The 9,400-nt window shown below is 40.1% G+C and overlaps 1 protein-coding gene across 1 annotated transcript; it reads right to left on the reverse strand.

Moving 5' to 3' along the window:
* Positions 1-1,816: 1,816 nt before the first annotated feature.
* Positions 1,817-4,111, reverse strand: LOC109462594 (phosphatidylinositol N-acetylglucosaminyltransferase subunit C-like). The gene is made up of 2 exons (XM_019759155.1): positions 3,913-4,111; positions 1,817-2,924 (listed from the first exon to the last, which is right to left on the reverse strand). The coding sequence occupies exons 1-2, from the start codon at positions 3,954-3,956 to the stop codon at positions 2,003-2,005; spliced, it is 966 nt and encodes a 321-aa protein (XP_019614714.1). The 5' UTR covers positions 3,957-4,111; the 3' UTR covers positions 1,817-2,002.
* Positions 4,112-9,400: the final 5,289 nt, after the last annotated feature.

Below are 9,400 nucleotides of genomic sequence, written 5' to 3' on the forward strand. Positions count from 1 at the left end.
CTAAAATGTTGCCAAGGAAGCCCACATAAGTGCAGGTTGAGGTTCCTGGTGTTTAGCAGGACGGGATAAGCCCTTGAAGTCCTTAAAAACCAAGATATTCTATGAAGAAATGAATTTTATTATACACAAACCTTCGCTACAGTCCGACATCTTGAATTTGCCGCGGAGGTCACGTGATCCAGGCGCAGGTCACCAAATTAGTAAGGATCGTATGTTTCTGGTAATGAATCGTATGTATTCCGTAAAATTCGTATGTTTCCGAGTAGTGGATCGTATGAATTCCGTAAAATTCGTATGAATTCCGTAAAATTCGTATGTATTCCGTAAAATTCGTATGAATTCTTTCCCACCCCTGAATCAGAAAAAAATGAATGCAGAACCTTAATTCATTTAATCTGGTAGTTAAAAATGAGGGGAACATTGGCACATATTAAGATGTAAACGAAGACCTAATTTGTATATTTAATAAGGACATTCTATTATGTTATAATGGTAACTGCCAGTAATTGTTGAAGTGAAGGTAAACATCATAATACGTTATTCAAATCAGCTGATGCTCATTTGAATAATTTATGAGGAAATGCTAGAATAGCTTCCATTGGGAGGAGAATATGATCAACTGATATATTTGATGCAAATGAGTAGCCTATTTCCAAAATTATTGAAAACATTACATTTTAAAATTTGCCAGTTGTAAATGTTATCAAACTCAAGCTCTCAACTGACAGAGGATGCTCTCATACCCAGGGTACTGTGAATCGGTGGACCTTATTGGTCAAGGTGTTTATGGTTTAATCTCACCACTTGTGACATCATTATTCACCACTGGCATCATAACAAATATGAGATGGGAGCTTCTGATTGGTCAATGCCTTCTGGCTATATGATTGATATTAAAAACAACATTATACTGCCAATGTAACAAAGGAGAACTGAATTCATGTTCCAAACTTTTTACCACGTTTATTTAAATTTATCACTTTTCACCGGGGCCCACATGTTGCTACAATATTTTTTCTCACCATAGTACATGTATTAAATATACTTATTATATATAGTCTCACATACCACTGTATTTTCTTTCTTATGTTGTTTGTAACTGCAATTAGCCCTCGGGCAAGTATTTGCAATAAACTTTCTTATTTTTCTTCTGCACATAGACATGAGGTCTTTCTTTATATCTCCAAAATCTTACAAATAGAATTGTATCAAGATTTTCACAAGAAATAAATTCAGTACTATACAATACGACACAAGTATGTAAGAAATATAGTAAATACTCTTTCCACCACCCCAACTCTTTCCTTGGTTGAGGTACTAGTACATACACCCATACCGGTACCCACATTATCAAATTGCTATAAATTAGTGAATATTTTATACATTTATATATTTTAGTGAGCCGTCTATACAGTCGAACTGGTTCAAGCAACTGTAAGCTACACATGTATAAGCCATAACGACCACTTTTTCTCTGTCCCAATTTTTCCCCATATAGATGTAAGGCCATGTTGATTTGATTATATGGATGACATCCGCGCGCGCATGAATTTTCGGCCGTTTCAAAAAAAAAAGTTTTCAACCATACTGACAAAAATGTTGTACAAAATGAGCAAAAATATACCGTAAGATACAAAAAAACTATACCAATGTAGTAGAAAGCGAAAAAAGACGAAATTGTAAAGAAATGAACTTGAAGACTAGATTATTTGCCAAACCATATTCTGTCCCATTTGTTCAACCCTCATGACCACGTAGATTTCATAATGAAAACAACTTTTTTTTTTGCAAAATTTTTTTTTATTCGCACGCGCACATCAATTTTGGGGTTCCCGGAGGATGTCATCCATATAATCAAATCAACATGGCCTAAGCATAAAGGGACTTGCCTAATTCCAAACACTACTGTCCAACGTGACTGTAGACTGTTTTTTTCCTCAGTCCCTGGATGATCATTTTAGGCAAGATTGACTGCTTTCCTTTCTGACAATTATTAAGCTTGTCACATTTTATCCACAATACTGACTTCATCCCAGGGTCCTTGGATGTTGTTTTTGTAGGGCTGGAGCTGAATTAGCCACCGTGGGCAAAGGAAGGTTACAACAAAGTGCACCAGCCCCAGTAACACTGCACCTACAGTAGAGACAGACCACACCGCACACACCGACACCAGTACCGACCCACACGACACACCCATCTTACACCCACGGTGGGTCGCTTGGACTTTCCTCCGCAGCTCCGGCCACAGCGCGAACACTTCCACCGCGAAGGAAACGATAGAGAACGTGTGGAGGACGGTCGTCAGGCGAGACGCCAAGCACATGGAACCGAACATGGCGAGATTGAAGGACGTGGACTCGGAAACGATCGCGGCCGTCGTGCCGTAGTCAAAAACTAAAATATTTCCCGCGAACATGAAGACAGTCATGGCATAGATGGTGTCCGTGCTGACAGACTCTGTCAGGGTGTACAGTATGGGCGACAGGCTGTAGGTGAAAAGCAAGAAGACAACTGCACTTCGTATCACAATCCATAGGTGGCTCTTGTGTACAGTCTCACCCAGATGTACAGTGCAGGCTGCGTACGCTATATACCCCAGGAAACAGGATGCGACTGTGAGCAGTATGAGTAATTTTGGAGACAGTACGCCAGCCTCCAGGTAAACGAAAGTCACCACGAACAGACAAGTGGCGCTGATGTGGTCCGTCACCGCGCCGGATTCGTACACCGTGTTCCAGTAGTCGTACGATCTCGTGTTCAAGTTTTTCTGTAGTTGCTCCAAGAAGGAGGAGTCCACATAGTTGTCAGGGCAGCCCTGGTCCTCATACAGGACTTTTCTCCACGGCATGGTGGAAGTGTGGGGCACAGTTGTCTGCAGTACTTCAGTTTGTAGGTAGGGGGAGCTCACACAGGTGTGAAGGGATCTGTGTGGGAAGGAAATTACAAGAGATATAATCAATGAAAAAAATATAGAATATGACACAGTGTTTTCCGTATCATCCAAGCAAATTATGCAAATATAGACTGATGAAATCCTGTAATTAGGCCACAGCAAGTTTTTATGGATGACATCGGTCATCCTCCACAGACTCCAAATCTAAAGAAAGCGGGCGAAAAAAAAAACAAGGCGGGTCAAAAAAAACAAGGTTCCTACAATTTATAATTTTGACTCAATCACTGTACAAATGGTTTTGATTCAGTACGAACATCACATATACACACTGACAGTCAGCATCACATATCACTGCATCAAAGTAAGAAACAAAACATTAAATCAGACCCTTTCTGGTCTCCTCTCTTCATAGTTATCTGCCATCCACGTTCTGGCATAGCAACAGACATCTTTGCCCATTTTAGGCATGTTGAACACTGTCAGAATGCAACAAAATTTCAGGTTTTTTTTCCAAAATCAGGCGAAAATTAACGCGCGTGCTGACATCATCCATAAAAATTACTTGCTATGGCCTTACAGTATTTTATTATAGTACTTTTGTATGTAATATATATGGCAGGTTTAACATTAGCAGATGCCAACTATGCAAATAATGACCTAATGTGCATAATTAATGCCAAAACTTAATGATATTAATCATATTTTGGACCGTGAAATACAAGTACAGGTCAATCACTAGAGTGTAATATTATGTTCAAGTTGTACAATGTATAATATCATTTTTGAAGCTGAACACAGTTACAGAAAGAGACAAACATGGATTTAGGCCATTGTAGTTTGATTCATGGTTATTTTCTTTACTTGCCATGGCCAGATTATCCAAAGATGTGTGTACAATCTACAGAAATGTACATCAGGTCCGGTGACCCAGTTTTTGGACTCGGTTCCCGAATGTCGTTCCGGTTTAAACCGGTCCGGCTGAACCGGTACCCACCCCTAAGTACAGTAGTGGTATATACCTGTGCTGTAACGTCACTCCCGTACAGTCAGCCCTGTCTAACATGTGTCAGTGTGAAATACACAATGATGAAGATGACAACGAGCAGGACAGCGAGGTACAGCATGACTTTTCTGTTGGTCTTCCCTTGGCTCAACATGTCCTTAAAACGCTTGGAACTCCCGCCCAGCAAGGCAGTCACACTCTCCATATCTCCTCCCTGAAACAACAAGGAACAGACTAAGGCTCTGGCAGACACCACATTTGCGTTGCGCAGTAGAGGCCTCAAAATGGGAACACGATTGTAGTGCCTACATAGTCAATACCTTTGAAATCCTTTTTTCTCTTGAAAGTTTTGGTCCATTTTGAAGATTTTTGGGCTGTAAGGCACAGGTAGGGTCTAAACTTTCCTACTTTGGTCAAGTTTTGTTTATTTCACCAGTTTAGTGGGCGTAGTGAGAGATGTGAGTGGTTAGGTCTTGTCTGGCCAGGCGGCCTAGTCGAGCCCATCTTTTCTTTCTATATTTGGGAATCAGACCCTTGTGTCTACCTGGTGCAGAAAATTTATTCTTGATATTGAAGTATGGATAAGTACTTTTATGAGGACTAATAGTGTTTTTAACCATGTGCTCCTATATGGCCAAATCTAATATAGTACTGTCTGCCCTTTATTCAGTGACTTACCAACCAGATAAAAGTCATGAAACTATTCTTTTGAACACCTCCATTTTTCTCAGACCATGAGCTTTTGGTACCAGGAACATGAAACTTGAATTCGTTACTGAGTACCCTCACCTGGCATTGGCGTGATTAAATACACTGGAAACTGGAGATTTCTATTCGAAACCCAGGAGACCGGTTAGAACAAAAGGGGAAATGAGCGGACAATTGTGATGGAATGCACAGGTGGCTGGGGAGGCCGGGCCATCTTGGAATAAAAAAACAAACTTTTGAAAGGCCGCACAAACTCAATTTCTCAGTCATCATGATCAAAACCAACATCAAGGGGACTATATTGTATGTATACATTCGATATTTGTACACATTTTACAGACTTTTCTTGGTGTCAGTCATATTGTGTTTAACTTAAGTGTAAACAAGGCCAAGTATAATCAATGTTGTGATTCTGACTACAACAGTACAGTCCAGTACTACAGTACTAGTACTGAAGAACTTACCATGCCTCCAAGATACTGGTTCTGTGCTCTTGTCTCATCTTCTATATCTAAAGCCAACTGAAACAGACATTAGGTTTAATGTAATTCTTCTACCTGGAAGTTGCCATTAAATTAGAATTTGATTTCTAGCAACTGTAGCTATATTTTGTTAGCCTCTACCAGGCTTCAGGAGGCGGCTGGAAATTGGCCAAATAGAATGATAGAAAGTACAGTCCGGGTGCTGCAAACTGTACTCTCTAGCCAACCAACTCTTCTGGCATGTTATCTCTCTATTTGGCCAATTTCTACTCTTTCCAGCCACCTCCTGAAGCCTGGTAAGGCCAAGGAAAAAAAATGTTGTGTTTCCTGTTTCAGTCCAGAAAAAATTAGGGTCGGTAGGTAGGGATTATCTTATTCCATTTTTATTTTTTATTTTTTTTTTAGACTTTGCTGATTGCTGTGTTTATATAAGCAGAACATGATGAAAAATCGATTGTGCAATATTATATTTCATCACTCAGGTACTCAGGTGTCAGATCATGGAGCTTTAAACGGTCGATCAGCTCGAAGAACTTAACAGATGTCCCTAGCCCTTGCAGGGCTAAATTCAGATTCAGGTCCTGATTCAAGTCTACAGGTTTTCAGGGTTCTCCCAGGGATTTTGGGAGAAAAAAGAAAACAAAAAAGAATTCTAAAAGAAAAAAAATTAATCTGCACAAAATTTTAATTGGTTTCTATCCCTTTGTTTGCCTAAAAATCGATAGTGTGATTGTATCAATTTGAAACCCAAAAAATTAGCTAAATCGGCGATTTAAGGTTATTGCGCAATGGACGTGCCCTATGACCTTCAACCTTTGGGGGTCATGCAGGCGTCAACAGCGCCCTCCCCCCATGCCTTGCCAGTCCGTTTTCGTGGGCAAATTTCTGCTTTTTTAGAGGTTTTGCGACCTAAAAACTCACATCAGAGGAAAAATACACCACAGACGACATTTTCATGGTAAATATCGATAAATGGACCAGGCATTTTTCTGTCCCGTTGCCGATTTTGCTGATTTTCGCCATGTGCTTATAATTTGTTTACGTCGATAGCTACCTTTCCTCGTCCGGTTTTATGGGCAAATTTCCGCTTTTTTAGTACGTTTTGGGACTAAAAGACCGACAAAGGGGGAAAATAAATCATATACATTATTTTTATGAGAAATACTGCTATCATGGACCAGACATTTTTCTTTCGCATTGCCGAATTTTTGCGGCCGCCGCATGCTGATGGTGCAGTACGGTAGGGAATTTTCTACGATTAGTTCGTAAATGTATCGGCTTTTAAACTTATTTTCGGAGTCGATGGCTTTGTTTTACAAACAAATCAGACAAATTATTAGCGTTGTTTACACGACTTCAAAACGCTAGCGGGGCGCCCGATGTTCCACCACTGACAGCGATTCTCTCGGTAGCGTCGTGCAAAATGTTTTGGTTCAGCAATATGCAGGGGTCCACACAAAAATAAGGCTAGGGTCGGCGGTTTTTTTTAGGGTCGGTCGGGAAACAGGAAACACAACATTTATTTTCCTAGGCCTAAAGGTTAATTTGTACCAATGGCCTAGGTGACATATATGCATGGTTTGAAGCCCTTGCTCTACCTGTAGAATGTGCAACATCTAAGGCCTAGGAAAATTAATGTTGTGTTTCTGGTTTCGGCCATATAAAAAAAAAGTTGGGCACTTAATTTATATTTCGTATGGATGAAATATATTGTTTTCCCTCATGTTTTTTCTTCTCTTCCAGTCCTCCTGTCATTTTGTTAATAAATGGATTCATTTTTTTTGGCCAATGACCTGAAATTTGGCATGACGGTACATTTTTGTAGAGTGGCCCCACACATTTTTTTACACAGGCTTTTAAAATGTTTTTTTTTGGTTTATCCATCATCTTCCCAAACTCATCCCCACAAACCACATGCACAACATTTCATACTGTGGGGAGAATACCATACTAGTACGTTCCTTACATACCGATTTCAAGGTGGAGACTTTCCCAGCCAACTGTTCCGCTGCACTCTGGTTCTCCTGTTCTAGCATTTCATCTGTAGAACGTCTCCCTTCTGAAAGTGGAAACATCAATGGAACTTATACTAGTAAGTGTTTTTTAAAGATTGTAACAATATTTACATTGTACTAATGAAATTTGCACACATGACCTTAAAGTTGTCTTGTATAGACAAATCTTTTTAAAAACTTTATCTGCTTGGAGAAAACTTTGTTAGCGCAGACTCACAAATGTCAACAAGATTAATCTTAATGACCTGTTCCACAAGTCCATCAAGACGGGTGCTTTCTGAAATATTACGACTGCTACGGACTTAGCCGTGGCGACTCTTGATTCGGGCTTACATTGCATTACCCTCAGCAAGAGTCGTGGAAAGATCCATTGGCAGAACTGCACATTTCCCGTTGGCTGCCTGATGCCCCATTTTCGACCCGATTTTTTTGCCGTCCCGAGCTTCCCTACAATATAACTCCACAATTGGCCTGGTTGCCGATGTTTAGATCAGCCTAAATATTCCACAGCGCGACCGAAAACTACCTAACCTCACTTATTTACAAACCGGGCGGCCATCTTGTATATACTTAGTAGTCGGGAATGTCCGGTGCAGCCATCGGGAATGCTCGGTAGGAAAGCCGCCAAATCCGGTTATGATCGGAGAGCTTTAGGTCGCGCTTCAGTAATCGTGATGCTACCGAGCGTTCCCGACGACGGTAGCGGACATTCCCGGCTATATACAAGATGGCCGCCCGGTTTGAAAACTTAGCGAGTTTAGTAGTTTGGGGTTGTGCTGTGAAATATTTAGGCTGATCTAAACATCGGCAACCCGGCCAATTGTGGTTTTATACATGTACTGTAGGGAAGCCCGGGACAGCAAAAAACCGGGTCGAAAACGGAGCATCGAGCAGCCAACGGGAAATGTGCAGTTCTGCCAATGGATCTTTGCACGACTCTTGCTGAGGGTAATGCAATGTAATCCCGAATCAAGAGTTGCCACGGCTACTACGGACTCAGCCTACGGTGTAAAAAAAACGGTTTTAAAAAATGCAACATGTTGTACATACTTGCAGACAACATGCCAAAGTATTTATACAGCAAATGGATTGTGAGTTAACTTACAGCTAGAAATTACTACATGTACCATAGACACTGTCACACAACTGATTACAAAATAATACAATACTCTGTCGGAGGTCACTGACCCTCGTGGAGTAAGAAACTAACCATTTCTCCAGTTCCAGTCAGACATGATGGTGAAGTTCTGCTAGAGTTGGGTAGAACTGTTGTAGTGATGTGTGTTGTCTATCTTCCACAGTTCATTCAGTCTGGAAGTACAGGTACATGTGCAACAGGCTTGACCCCCACGACTCTGTGTAGTCATGTCAGTACATGGGAAATACATACTTTTGAATCTAAGACTTCTGGTTGCTAATGTAAAAGACTGCAAGCAAAAAGGTTGGTAAAAAAACGTTGGGGAGGGGGGCTAAGCTTGTACCATGGGAGGAGATACTTGTACCGAATTCTTAGCATATATCGAGAAAATGAACATTATGTTTATAGTGTAAAATATTGAAGAATTGGCTACTTTACCGTTATTGTATCCTGATTCGTGGAGGACCAAAAATTTTGTACAGTAAACCTGCCAACGTTGCACCCTCTCTATTTTGTTCCATTTGGAATGATCCATTGGACTTCGGGATGAAGTTTTACAGTAATTAAGCCCTTTAATATAAAACGTCGTGTACTTGAATGAAAAAAATGAATGAAGTAATGGTAAAGATTGTTTTGTCTTTCTAATGTCCCTTCACTGAGGAACAAAGGTAAACTAAACTGTCTTCTTTTAATTTTGTAGCCGTAGAATTCAATACCCCCTATGTAACTAGTGGTTAAGCCCTAAATAATCTCGTATCCAGGATAGTGGTTTTGGTTTGTGCATGATTTAAAATAGTCAATTGAATAGTTCCTTTGGCAGTTTCAAAACTGTTTTGTATCACTTTTCTTATATATTTAAATGATATAATTGATAAATTTAGCTCAATGTTAACCTAATCCACGATAACCGTCATCCTCTAAACCTGGGATCGAGAGCTGAGGTAAAATTTGTTTGTAGTACCGCGGCGTCGTCTCCGTCGCTTCGATGTTTCAACTTTCACTCCGATATTTAGTATCACGATTGACACTTAATAACAACATCAAAAAGGTAAGTAATATTTCCATAGAATGTGTACTCAATTATAGGAATTCCACTTCTGTCATAAATTTGTACATAAAGTTTCTTTAGCTGGAAAATTCAGATAAAAAATGTAACGTTAA

Source organism: Branchiostoma belcheri, unplaced genomic scaffold, assembly GCF_001625305.1.
Source record: "Branchiostoma belcheri isolate BF01 breed outbred unplaced genomic scaffold, Haploidv18h27 scaffold119, whole genome shotgun sequence".
NCBI lineage: Eukaryota > Metazoa > Chordata > Leptocardii > Amphioxiformes > Branchiostomatidae > Branchiostoma > Branchiostoma belcheri.

What these genes read in the sequence shown, in the direction of transcription:
- LOC109462594 (XM_019759155.1), bottom strand. Translation starts at nt 3,956, where the DNA reads ATGTTAGACAGGGCTGACTGTACGGGAGTGACGTTACAGCACAG. An exon ending in GGAGTGACGTTACAGCACAG is followed by an intron (nt 2,925 to 3,912) that starts GTATATACCACT and finishes CTTCCCACACAG; the next exon opens with ATCCCTTCACACCTGTGTGA.